Here is a 12,860-nt window from a genome sequence, read left to right on the forward strand (position 1 = left end):
AGAGGTGTGATCCCTTTATTATTCTTACATGTGAGTTGCATGCGATTGAACACACATACATCCTCGCAGAACGGTGATCATCGGGGGGGCTCACAGAGGTCGCGCCTCGTGATGAACCAAAAAGAGGGAGAAAACTTATTTAAAATTCTGTAAGAGATGTCAATTGTGCCCTCTGCATATTTCTATGGAATATTTGTAAATAGATCCTTTGTAAATAGCTTCTCTCTTGCCAATCACCCTGTCTGCTCTCTGCACAGCAGCATTAAAAATTGATCCTTAGCCGCACCAGGGTGAAATGCTAACATCGCTGCCAAATGACTGATTAAAAAGAAAAACCTTTAATCTTTGCTTAAAAGTGTCTACTGCCTTGGCATGCCTTTCCCCTGTGCTCCTCTATCTTCCAAGGCTGTGAGGGGAAGGAGGGGGTCGCCGTGGGGGAAACGGGGTCACGCTTCATGTAGAGTCAGCACTGTACAGCGATACAGCTCTAGAGGTGAGGGATTTCACTAAGAGCAGATCTAGGAATTGACATGTATTGCTCTCTTCTGAATTTAACCTTAAGCCAAAGGTTAAAAATACATTTGAGTATTCCGCGAGGGGGGCTGGTGTTGGCACTCCTACTAATAGCTTGCAAAAAAAATGTAGTTTTTTATCCAACTTAACCATGCAAATTAAGATAGATCAGCAGGGCTGCACTGACAATAAGATAGTCTGACCTGCCTCCAGCTCGCTCACTTGCACAGTGACAGAACTTTACACACACTCTTCTCAGAGGATGTTTAAATAGTGTCATGGCAATTGAAACACTGGACAAAAAAGGACCAAAGAAAAAAAAGTGTTGATTGGAGATGCTGAGAGGTGTGTTTGTGTTTCAGGGAGCAGAGAGAGAAACAGAGAATGTGATCACCCCATGTGTGAGGCTCTCTTCAGAGACCATGTCAGCCGTACCCTACCGATGGAGCATGCAGAGAGAGAAAACACAGCGCAAGTAAGATAAACACACCTCCTCTCTCTTGCTCTATAGCCCTTTTATTGACTTACTTGCATACTGTACAGCTCAATCTGTAACCCATTTGCTAACTCAACAGCCCCCTAACTCTTGCAGTGGATCTCTCCTGATTGATATCTTCCTCTTCCACACTCCCTGCCTGCCTCGTTGATATCCTCATTCCCACGCACCCATTGTTTGCTCCTCAAACCCTCTTTCATTCATTTTTGTCCTGTTTCTTTATGCATGCCGTAAATGAACATATCAGTAGCAAGTAACACAGTATAACAAGTTCCACTTGAGTAAACAGCACAGCCCTCAAAACATTAAGAAGTAAATGTATTCACTCACCTCTCAGAGTATCAGTGAGGACCACTAAATTGTCACCCAGAGCCACACACACACATACACACACCACACACATACACCCAAGCTCCCGCCCCTCCCCATCTCTCTGTCATTCAGGTGTTTACTGTCATTCATACTCAGGGTTTTGTATAATCCTCTCACCACACCTGAGTGCTCCCCACTCAGTGTCACTGGATTTACTCTTTCTCTCTCCCCCTCTCTAGCTCTCTCACTCCCTCACACACACACACACACACACACACACACTTCCTTTTTCCTCCGGTGCACATCCTTTTTCATTTTGCATCACAGCCATTCTTATACACACTTTGTCATTTCTTATGTAAATAACCACAGATAAAAAGACAGTAACAGACATTTTAAGATTTACACACACCACTCTGCGCGTATGTTTTCAGTCATCCACTCTCATCAGCCAGTTTGTTTGTGGAAGTGTCTTTGCCTGTAGCCATAAATTAGGGGTTGTGATTTAACTCATTGAGACAAAAGAGAAAGACAACGAAACATGAATAAAACAAATGATGTGGAGAAGGTGAGGGGGAGAGAGAGTGCAAGGAGAGGAGGGTGAACTGAAGGCAGAAATGGGCCAGTATGTATTTCTGCTCTACTTTCACTTGGGGAAGGCTTCATTAAGAAGTCTGTTTCCAGAGCATGGTGGAATCTGTGTGTGCGCGTGTGTGCGTGTGTGCATAGGAATGGGTGTGTATGTTCATAGGTTAACATGTGAGATTGTGTCAGTGCACATGCACATCCATGCATGCATGCGTGCATGCCCATAAATATATTTGTGTGTGTTCAGTGAGAGAGATCTCTTAAATAATTTACACCCAGAACTCTCTAATTGGTATCAAGTTTTTAAATGGGGTCAAATGTTGCGGTGCAGTTTCATGCAGCTTTTCTTTTGCCTTAAGTCTGTATCATTACATCTGGTGCTCCAGTGCTGCTGCCTCATTGAACTTGAACCTCTAAATTCTGGATGTGCCTATTGACAGAGGCTCTGCTCTCAGACTGGAGAGACGTGCTGCACCAGGCTGAGGCTGACGAGGGAATCTAGTTTTATGGCTGTGTTAGAGTTGTGTTACTCCGTCTATTCATGTCTGTTACATACACAACATTTTGCGAGAGATATGGTGAGTCGTAAACATCAAACAGAGGTACACACACACACCCACACACGTGCGCGCACACGCACACACTGCCTGAGGCAGCGCACAGAGCTGGTATTAGATTTAAGCCCCCTAATAAAGCCAATTAGAATTATACTGTGCACTGGTGAAAGCAACTTTACCGGGGCAATTCTCTCATCTCCACACATACACATGTATGCCCACATATGCATACAGGAATACAGTCTGAATGCTGCGCACACACTTCAACCAGACTATGTCCCGGTGTCAGTTACTAATAACTCCACAGCAAAAGCAACTAGTTACAAAACTTGTTATATTACTTTTGTTCCTCAGCACAGCTCTGTCTGTCAATGATCCCATTAAAAACCCTCAAAGCCTCCAAACCCATAGTATCTTCTATGTTTGTATATGGAAGTAGAAGATGAGACAACCTGGTTTAACAACCTCTCCAACCTCTCAACCAAGTCTCTAATGAAACAAAACCAAGCTAATTAGTTGGCAACTATAATCTAACAACATATATAAAAGTTTTGAAGTTAGGGCTTGACATTTTTAGTTACTGTAAGGGATTTTATCACCATCGGGAAGTTCATTTCTCACCTCTCTTTACTTACAGTCTCAGCATCAAACTATCACATCCTGGACCAGTATCTCCACTGGATGCAGTGAGGGGAAAGTGATATCAGGTTTCCTTCCAACTCTGCTAGGACAACTGAAAAGCCAGCTCTGAAATTGCTGGGATTAATATGCAGTCGAATTACTACATTTCCTGTTGTAAATTCACTACAGATTACTTAAAAAAGAGTAACAGTAATACAGGAGTTGCTGCATTATCACACTTTTTATACGATGTAAAAATCACTCAGCCAATTTTGTGGAGTTTTTTTTGACAAATCATATCCAGTGATCCAACTTAATACCAACTAGATGTTGTCTGGGTTGCTGTAAAATTAATCTTTGCATTTACAACAGTTTGTTTCACAGTAGTAACAACCTAAATACATTTTGTGTATCCTCCTGGCAGGACCTCAAGTACAGGATTCAGGATCTCACATTGAAGAGATTGAAAGGCTCTGAGGAGCAGGAGAAAGATGAAGAAAGCGAGAGTGCAGAAGAAGAAAAAAAACACCAAGAAAGACCAAACAAAGATGGGGGAGATGGAGCGTTACATGATTCAGCATTTGCCATTGCCAGGTCTGCAACAGGGATGGACAGGAGAGGAAATGGCCACTCATCAATCACATGTGACCAGGGGCTAGAGAGGAGAGGTTGTGGAACAGCAGGGCCTCTGGAGCTGAGGAAAGCAACACTCAGAAGCCGAGCAAGCCGGGATGTAGTCTTCACCACTTTGCATCTTTTACCTAAGTCAGAGGTGGAGCAGTGCAGACCCAGCGCCTGCACCCTGCCCCAGCTACTGAGAGAACAACAAGCCCATGGCAGAGTTTCAGCTGCAGCTCAAAGGGTGAGTGTTGATGTGTTTATCACAAAAAAAAAATCCCTAACCCTGTAAATGGTCCCGTTTTTTACTGATATTACTGACTACGAGAAGTAAGTGCTTATGTCTTCAAGGGGATACAAACATCCAAGTTTGCACAAATGACATGTCTTTTACCTTGTCTCTTTCAGTCTCAGTGAGTATAATCCAAACATGATTTTTACTTTTATTGGGTTGTTGACAGTAGAGAGTGAATGGAAACATCGAGATGACCTGGCAACATCACAGGGCTGCTGGCCCTCAACCTTTTACACTTTATATTTCCTATAATTTCTGAGAGAGCTACAGTAAGTGGTTTTGAACTCTGAGAGGCAGCGCTGAATCATTTTGGATGAGATTAAAGAGGGAAGTACTGTATACATTAAGTGGTTGGCAGGCTGGAGGTGTAACTTTAGCAGTAGACTACTGCACGAGCAGTAACTCACAAACTGTAAGCAGTTAACAATGAAGATCAAAACCCCTTAAATTGCTTAGAGAAGAAGAATATTAACATGTTCTATAGTTTTTTGTGATTTTTGGTATTTTACATTATGGAATGGTATGAAATAACTTCCCACCAAAGGCAAATTGTGAGTACAAACTATGCATTCATACTTTTTTTCACGTGTCTTTGCCTTTTCAGGAGACATATACACATAGGACAGATCTGGTCCAGACATCCAAGAGTGAAAGCAGCGTTCTGCAGAATTCCAAACTCGGACACAAACCCAGACCTCCTGGAAGATGTGTAGGTTCAGGGGATCAGAGAGTAGCCTCTTGTTACCGCTCAAAAGCAAGACTGCACACAAACCTTGTGTCTCCAATTTGCAATTCCTCTCCCCATCTGAACCCTGGACAACAAATTCACATGTCCCCTTCCTTGCAGCTGGGGTCGCAAGTCGAAGCCTCCCTTTCTCCGACTCGCTCCTCATCTGAAACATTCAGGTACTGTCCTACACGCAGAAGAGGTTCTTCCTTTAACACATCCTGGAATAACCTATAAACATACACAGATCGGACCACCATATATATATATATTTGTCCTCAAACTACAAAATATATCAAAATATATTTTTTGTATAATCCCCCAGATAATACACAATTCATAAAGTCATCAGCATTTTTACTCAACAGGCCATGAAAATGACTGGCTATGAAAAGAGAGAATGTGCACTCTATTATCTACTTGATGATGGTTTTTCTGGAGACCACATACAAAGCCAAATACTTTCGGTTCCAAGGTGACTGACAAACAGCCTCTTTAGCTCTGCAAGAGCTCTCCAAAACAGACTCCAGATCAGCATTAAAGGGCTCCACTTTACCCCACACTGTGATTTGGCAAATATACTCCTCTTACAAACTGTCTCAGTCAATGGCACTCATGAACCTTAACCTCATCTGAAAGCATTAGACTTTTTGTCTTACAGTCAAAGCTGCATGTAGGAGTTGCACAGTCCTTGAATCACCACATTTCAACATGTCAACAGAACTTGAGAGGGCTGAGTTTTATTTATTTATTTAATTTTTTTTGTTTTACCCTGCATACTACTGAACCACATTCATTTTAATGCTTACAGTATGTTGTTTATTAAAGACATAACGCCCTCTCAGATCTTGGCCTCTTGTAAGACATTTCACGGTGGAGTGTTTTCATGGCTGCCCATTTCTGCAGTATGACTCACATGTGCATGCTACTATGGCTCTTTTGAGTGTGAGGCAAATTGATTTGTTGCAGAGATAATACTATATGATGAGGTTTCTCTAAGTAAGTAGGATCATTACAGGAAACAGAGCTCCCTTTGAGCTCGCTTTGCTCCTTGCTCTGTTTTGTTCTTCATGTTTCTTAGAGAGACATCCCTCATTAGCCTTGTACTCTATGCAAACTGCTTCTTTGCCACAGTGTCAACCACAACCACATGGTAATTCCTCTGTCACTTGAAATAGCTCATACAATGGGTTTTTCCAATTTGTACATTTAACAGAGAGGAGCTTTTTGTTCATCAGTGTGATATATTAGCAGTGCTGGTTTAGATTAATCACTAAGAAATGTGGACAAATAAAAGTTGAATCAATTCTTCATAATGATTAATACCACAGCCAATACTGCTACTGACACTACCTATGACAGTAATAATAATAATAATAATAATACATATTTTACCAATTTAAGGCCTATATACACAGACAAATCATTGAAAAAAGTTAGCGTTATGTTGACATAAGCTGGATTTTTTTATTGTTCCTATTTTGCATTCATCACAGGGTCATTATTTAACTATTTCAAGGAATAGATATAGCAACAGGAGGAAAAGGTTTGCACACTGATCAAAAATGGCAATGTCCACCAGAGATTAACGGATGCAACGAAGATTTAATGGTCCATCAAGCTACAAAAAAGTGCAGACAGACTGAAGATAGCTGTGTAGGCCGAAACGTTTTTGTCTTACTTATTTTTGTTTCTTTATTTTATTTTATCACCATGGTTGCACTTTTTTGTTGTTTGATGGACCATTAAATCGTTGCATCTGTTAATCTCTGGTGGACGTTGCCATTTTTGATCAGTGTGCAAACTTTTTCCTCCTGTTGCTCTCAAATGTTTGTTGGCCTACGCACCTGAAAAGATTTTTTTTTGGACAGTGAGCAAGAGCGCAAACACCTTTTCTCCTTTTTAAGGAATAGATATAGACATCAAAACTGTTTATTACTTTTATCCCACTTTGTAAAGGTAAAAAATGTAAATGTAAATTATATGAACTTAGCAAATATATTTAAAATCACATTGAATTGCCGCTCCAGGAAAATGATCAGTAAAATAATAAAAGCACTTTTGAATTGAGTCTCAAATCTATACTTTTCCAACTCCACACTGACTACACACAACTATACATTACTGATGGCATTGAGACATCCACCCTCATCTCACCCCATCATCCCTTACACTCCCTATGGTTTGTTTTGGTGTGTGTGAGTAAGCGTTGGTTGTGTGTATCACGTCTTTGCCCTGCGAGACTCCTGCCAATCGATTCAAGGTGAGATCTGTCGATTAAACACCCTGAGCCGTGCTCTCTACCTAACCCCGGGGTGATTCAATCCTACCCCTTACACACACATATACACACTAATACACAAACACACGAACACATACACACCAACTTCATCTGTCATCCGTCAATACTTCCATCGGGGCCTGTATTGATCCCTCACCATCCAGCGTCTTCACCCCATGCAGTACAACATCAGGGCCAAGACGACGTCTGTGCAGGTTTAATTTCTGACAGATTTACAATAAAGCTCAAGCTATTATTTAACTCTTCCGGCCGCAGTGTGCTCTTTGATTTAGCACCCTGAGAGAGGATGAGTTACAGCTGACATGGAGAATCTGCCGGGGCTGGAATGGTAGGCACCCGGTTCATAACTCAGCCGCCGAATGTGTAGTTAGTCAATCACTTGATCTGTAATCACAAATGCTGCCAGAAATTACATGAGTGATGAGCTGTAATAAAAGCACTTACTTTTCCTGCTCTGTCTCTTAAGTGTTATTGGCAGACCCCTCTCTCCCAGGAGGCCGTGGCTGTGAAACAAAATCCCGATATAAACTGCCTCATTGGTCCCTGCCTCACGCTCTCTCTCTCTGGTGTACTGTATGTGTGTGTATGTGACAGTGTGTGTGTGTGTGTGTGTGTGTGTGTTAATGCAGACTGCTCCCACCACAGTGTAATTCAAAGATCTTTTTGACAGTCTTTCTTCCACTCTTGGATTGTCTTGCTTCAGGACAAATGATCCTCACTCCGGTAAAGACAGTCATCTGTGTCTCTATCATTTATAATCCCTAAAGTCTGCAGTGGTGCAAGGAAACACAATTTACTGACAATGACTGTTTTCAAACAGGTCCTTTTTAATTGGCGAGTTAAACGCATCATGTTAATACAGTATTAAAGATGTTGCCACGCAGCAGTTTGTCAGTGCTGGTAAAACTTTCCTTGCCTCAATCTCATCTGAGGCTGTTACAGTACATCAGACATATGACCTTATGTACAGGTAATCAAATATCTCAGGGCCACGACACAAACCTTTTTCTCGACTGTCTGTGACTCCCAGCTCCATAGCCTTTGGGAGGAGGTCATGCGTGACAGTTTTATTGATACGGACCTCTGTAATAATTACACAGCGTCTTGCATGCACTATTGATCAGGCCTATTGATAAAATCATATTTTACTGTAAAGGTCTGTTGATTTGATGCATTACAGCATAAATCTCTCCTCACAAGCAGCTGAGTTGGAACTCCTCCCGCTGAGTGATGGATGCTCCCACAGATAAACACGTGAACACACATACATACATACACACACACATACACGCTCATACACAAACTATTTATATCTATTCTTTGAATGGGATAGTAACAGGCACAGGTTAAAGATAGACGGAGATGTAATGACATCCATACCTTTAGTCCATCCATAAATAGACGATCACATAGGGATGACAAGTAGGATCTACTATCCAGCCCAGCTCATATGATGTGATATATAAGCAAGGGTGTTTATGGAGTCACTGCACCATCTTATCATGATTTGTATTGTCAGCAGGGGCTGAATCTGCATGGTGGTAATAGATTCTGATGTGATTCAAATGCCCCATGGTGAATGGGAAATAGAGATGAATGTGACAGATCGCAGAGAACTTGTCCTGTATATAAACGGCCTTTAGAATTGTTGTTCTCACTGGGAGGGAAAGATAGAGGGTGTAACGGCTAGCGTGGAGGGAAATGTCATTGCTGGTATTAAAATGGTAAGAATCTGATCCTCAAAGCTGACCTCTGCAGTCAGTGCAATGAAATTGATATGATTTCCGTAGGAGAAATATTGTTCACGTTGGCTACTGCAGTTTTCCTGGTGTTAAAGAGCTTTTTGTCACATTCAGGTTGCATGCAAGCTGGAATACAGACTAATGGAGAACTAAACAGAAAGTGTCAGGTAATTTACACTGGTGCCTATGGTGTCGCGAATTATCACCCTTTGATCCCACCATGGAAAAACATAACATGTGTAATAAAGGAAAAGAGCAAATTTATTACTATTGGAGGAAAGGAAAATACGTCTTTATGGTTCAGGTTAAAAAGCAGCTTACTAGACCGCGTTTCCGCTTTGGCTGGCAGTTCAAATGCATGTTTTCTTTTTGGACTTTCCCCTGGCTGGATTCTGAACCACTTGGGGGTAGTTCGCAAAGGCTGTGGTGCACCAGTGACGGGCTGGTTTTCACATTTAAAGAGCCAAAGGGACAAGGGGGAACATGTTCATGTTCAAGAGGCCTACAAAATTCTAAAAGCCGGGATATAGAGTTAATCGCTGGCCCAGCCAAGGCCCCCCCAGAGCGGCTGCTCCTTCAAAATGCTGAACAGCCCATTTGGCTGCAGAACAGGAATTTGGTCCTGCAGAGGACAGAGGAGGGGAAATTGATCTTTATCGGCAGTGATTTGTTTTATAAGCATAAAACCTGCTCAAACCTGAACTCTTTGAAATGGAATTCTGATGAAAGTAACAGCATACAAGTTTAACTTTTTCTATTTCTTCTTATGCAAACCAAAAACACAGAGGCCCTGTAAGGGGGAATAAAATAACTCCATTGTCTAGAAATAAATAGAAGTCAGATAGCATTATTTTTTTAAAACAGATTTTTTCACATAATAGATTTTTTTTTTTTTAAATCAGAGCTTCTTTCTCCTCGATATTTTTGAGATCAATTGAGGACCTTTCTACTATAGTGTGTGATTGATATAGTATGGAATCTATCCATAGAAGATGGTGCATAACTAAAGGATCCCAGTGACTTTGAACATACACACTACTTTTGTACCACGGCTGTTTGAAATGCTAATATAAAGCTTGTGAAATAGCAACAATACCGCCAGTGTGTTCCCCAGAGCTGGAAGGAGAAGGCAGAGCAAGACAAAGGCAGTTTTTAATCTGAGCAGGAAGCATACAGTGGCGATTCACTGTGACATGGTGATTGATATGAGTGAGTAGTATATTTACAGAGTCTGACGGGATAGGAGAAAGAGAGTGTTTTCTTCCCATCCGTGTGCTTATCTCCCTCCATAAATCACTGCCGATGGGATGCATAAATGTGGACAAGGAAACGTCGTATGGCTCAGACTCAGGCAGTTCCACTTTGACCTTAACATTTGGTATTGGTCACTGGTGCTAAATGCATGCCACGACCTTCCCTGACCTTGGGCTATTCATATTTAATAGCCATGAGGCCTGATGGTTCCACAGACAACATACAGTATATAATCACACACGCAACCCACACAAACACATCAAATGAGGCGTCACTGTAGTCAAGCCAAACAGCATTTAAAGCCATGATTTGAGATTCTGATCACGATCAACTCCTGTCATTCTCTCTGCTTATTAAAAAATCATATAAATGAAGTAAAGATATGATCCCTTTTGCCTTCTCATCAGACTGCTTCTTTACAGCTCTGATTCCATTACCCCCTTGCCCAGCGGCACTCTATGATGTCCTATGTCCATCCTAACCTTTGACTCCAGCCAGTGCTTTAAAGGTTCTGCACTTTGCCCTCTCCCATTTGACCTGTCTGAAGTATACCTTTATAATTGCGCCTGTCGCTATCAAATGCTCATATGAGCGGGTGCAGGGGCAGGGGGCCGAAGTCTGTCCAGTAACCTTTTGGCCTCTTGTTCATCCATTCTGCTCGAAGCAACCACTACACGCTTCCTCCCCCTACCCACAATCCCATACTGTATTAGTCTGCATGTCGGAGTTATTGATGGTGCTCTGGAAATATTTTATTGGTCAGTCATGACCTTTGACTGGGGCAATGCAAACACTAACCCCCCTAAAGCTTCCTATTGACGTGGATATATATATATATATATATGATCAGGTGGCTAATAGAAGTATAGATTCAGGATGGTCAAAGACCCAGTCATTTGGATTTTAACACCATGAGGTCAGCATTGCTTGTGAGTAGAATCAATAATCAAAGCACATATCCATGTTCGTTATATAGAAAATTATCCAGTGATTCACAGTGAAGACATTTAGAAAAAAATGACAATAAAGACACAAAAATAAATGCTGCACCAAATTATGGAGGATTATTATTATTAGGAAATGGAATTTGCAAATTAAAGAAATGCTAGATATTGTTCAGTGCTAAAGTGCAAGCTACAAACAATCGGAGGAAAAAAACATCAAATACTCGTCTCTTCCTCCTATCTTCTTTTTATTCCACATAAGTCTCTTCATCAAAGGAGGTGTAGCTTGCACTGAAGCACCCACAATTAAGATAAGCCCGACCACAGCTGGACAATTACCTGCCAACTAACCTTTTCTGGAGGCACTTAAGAACGTAAGGACCCCTGAGGATAGATGTGCCCCGAGTAGAACAAGCACTTCAACAGTCCAGAGAGAGAGCGGGAGGGAGGATGTAATGTATGAGAATGGAGGGCTAGAGAGAGGGAGAGCGACAAAGAGAGAGGAAAAAATGATAGAAATAGAGAAAAAGACAGTATCATGGCGAGATTACCTAATCCTCTGTCTGAGAGGAGTATTTGAAGGCCCTGGTGGTGTCCAACAAGAGGGGGCTTTGTGGAGGTTTACCCAGGAGAGGCAAGCTTAGCAGGGGGATCTAGTGGAACACCAGGTGACCAGTGCTGTCTCCCCAAGCACGAATCTCAGCCCATGGCTTTGTAAACACTGTTAAATTGATTGCAGGGAGCTGATGAGATTTCCCTGCAGCCTGGGTCATTATCACATTGCGGACCAGCTTTAATTCACTCATACTGAGCCTTCTATGGGTTGTCACTCTGTTTCATATCATAGTTTTAATGTTAATGATAGTGCTTTCTGTCAAAAGTTCATATGTCTGTCGCAGTGTGTGTGAGTGAGGCTGATGGTGGACATGCACTAGAATTTTCAAGATTGGACGACACTGACTTGTATTTCATTTTCTTATCCTTGGTGCAGCATTTGTAGCAATGGTCAGGATGTTACAGTCTCAACCCTGCTGCTGCACAATGGGGTGAGTTTCAGCACTGTATGATATCTGATCCCAAAAGCCCTGCAGGGCAGCCACAGCAAATCAACAATGGATTAATGGATCTGGTTCTGCTCATAAATCTCTGTGGGATTGGAAAGCATTGGAGGACAGTCAGCCTGTAGTGGTGTGCTTAATGTTACAGGCAGTTTGGGTTTCCCATCGTTCACAGCAGTGACAGGGTAGTAAAGATGTGGCAGCATCTTATGTCTGCATTAAATCAGTGAATGTCTAGAATGCTGGATTGTCAGTCCGCAGTGTCGAGAGCTGGACCAACACTTATTCATTGGTACAGATTTGTTTATAAATAACCCAATGCTTTTCCACAGCTTTTAACTTACACTACAATAACTTCATGCGCCATGGCGAAGACAGAAAGATGTGTTGTGCAGACATGCCCTAATTCACCGGTGTCAGTACAACCCTTCAACCTTAGCCGGCTGCAGTAAGGCCTTGCCATAGATCACGGTGGTTAACAGTTAGCTGTTCCTGCAGGTGTGTAGGGAATGGCAGTAACTGCTTCCATTACTGGAGAGAATGGCCCAACTCCCACAGCCCCCTCCAGACAACGCTGTCATTACCCATCCATTGTGAGGCCTGAGAGGGAGCCCGTAAGTACGGCAGACTTATGGCTTTGTTAGAGTGACTGGATGGTCTCCTCTGGCTCAGCACAGGATAAGGAGTGACGGTGGTATGGAAGGATGGCCAGATAGCGTGATAGAGATGGAGGATGAGGATGAATCGAACACCCCTCGATATACCACCACCACTGTGCCCTCCCCCCCCGATGTGCTCATGAGTAGAGTGCAGGCTGGAGGGTGGGGAGGGTT

At 42.3% G+C, this 12,860-nt stretch overlaps 1 protein-coding gene across 1 annotated transcript in view; it reads left to right on the forward strand.

Annotated features, from left to right (window-relative positions):
• The window catches only part of LOC146981653 (E3 ubiquitin-protein ligase HERC2-like), a 301,808-nt gene extending 295,550 nt beyond the window's left edge, over nucleotides 1–6,258 (forward strand). The window contains exons 12-14 of the mRNA XM_085787083.1: nucleotides 876–988; nucleotides 3,512–3,949; nucleotides 4,605–6,258. Of these exons, the coding sequence (XP_085643209.1) occupies nucleotides 876–988; nucleotides 3,512–3,949; nucleotides 4,605–4,964 (911 nt within the window). The 3' untranslated portion in view covers nucleotides 4,965–6,258. The remainder of the gene's footprint in view (nucleotides 1–875; nucleotides 989–3,511; nucleotides 3,950–4,604) is intronic.
• The last annotated feature ends 6,602 nt before the right edge of the window (nucleotides 6,259–12,860 follow it).

The sequence above is a fragment of the Trachurus japonicus genome, chromosome 9, assembly GCF_045865225.1.
Source record: "Trachurus japonicus isolate A0001 chromosome 9, Traja_1.0".
NCBI lineage: Eukaryota > Metazoa > Chordata > Actinopteri > Carangiformes > Carangidae > Trachurus > Trachurus japonicus.